The 996-nt window shown below is 63.1% G+C and overlaps 1 protein-coding gene across 1 annotated transcript; it reads right to left on the bottom strand.

Moving 5' to 3' along the window:
* Positions 1–2: 2 nt before the first annotated feature.
* Positions 3–983, bottom strand: CBX4 (chromobox 4; the record flags this gene model as incomplete). The annotated part of the gene is made up of 1 exon (XM_009643718.1): positions 3–983. A coding segment is annotated over one exon (981 nt), but the record flags the coding sequence as incomplete, so codon positions are not given.
* Positions 984–996: the final 13 nt, after the last annotated feature.

Raw genomic sequence — 996 nt, 5'->3', positions numbered from 1 at the left:
GCGTGCGGCTCCGACAGGCAGCGCTTCCCTGAGCTGGGGCTGGAGAGGTTCAGTCCCATGGAGGAAGGGCTGTGCTCGCAGACGGGACTCAGGGACCAGGGCACGAGGTCCGGCTTGGTGGTGAGCTGCAGGGGCTGCTCCGCCGGAGGAAGGGGCAGCTCCTTGGCCAGGGGAGTCTTTCGGGGACTTTCCTTGAGCTCTGCAGGGGGCTGCCAGCCCTCGCCCTCTGCTTTGCTCAGGGCGTTGCTGCCCACCACCCTCTCCTCCCCCGGCTTCCGCCAAGCCTCCAGCTTCTCCTCCCCACCCTTCTTAGGAGTCCTCTCCTCCGCAGCCCGCTTCCGGGGCGGCTCCCCGGACTTGATCTTCACCGCCTGCATCCCGTTCTCCATGTACTTGCTCATGACGATCACAATGCGCCCATTCTTGTTTTTGTTCTTGACAATCTTCATCTTGCCCCCGAGGCCGTTGCTGGTCACCCTGTCCCTGGGGGGAGGCCCAGTACCACTGGACAGGTTCTTCTCAGCCCCGTTCTTGCTCTCTGTGGCGAGGTTCTTGACCGGGCCCAGCAGGTTTTTGGCCGGGCCATGAGCCCACTTGTCTGGGTGGGCGACCAGGGGGCTCTTGTTACTGTCCAAGCAGGCCTGGCTCTGTGGCTCCTTGCTGCTGGGCTGGTAGTGGGGCTCGTACATCTTGGGGTCCGGCTGGTAGTGGTGGTGGTTTTTGCTGTTCAGCTGGTAGTAGTACTTCCCTTTGCTGTGGGACTGGTGCTTCATGCTGCTCTCCTTGCCGTTGGGCTGGTACTGGTGATGCTTCTTGCTGTTGAGTTCATACTGGTGCTGCTGGCTCTTGCCGGAGGAGCCGAGATCCAGCTTTGGCCTGTTGTCCACGGCAGGGTCCTGCAGTCCTGTGAGGATGTTCGAGCGGCGGGCGAAGGAGGGAAGCTGCAACACAAAGCCAGGGGCAGCAGTCAGCCGGGGCCGGAGAGGGAGGCGCCGG

This window comes from Egretta garzetta, unplaced genomic scaffold, assembly GCF_000687185.1.
Source record: "Egretta garzetta isolate BGI_Z169 unplaced genomic scaffold, ASM68718v1 scaffold131, whole genome shotgun sequence".
Classification (NCBI taxonomy): Eukaryota; Metazoa; Chordata; class Aves; order Pelecaniformes; family Ardeidae; genus Egretta; species Egretta garzetta.
The sequence above is the reverse complement of the archived record's forward strand: the minus strand, read 5'-3'. Positions and strand labels throughout refer to the sequence as shown.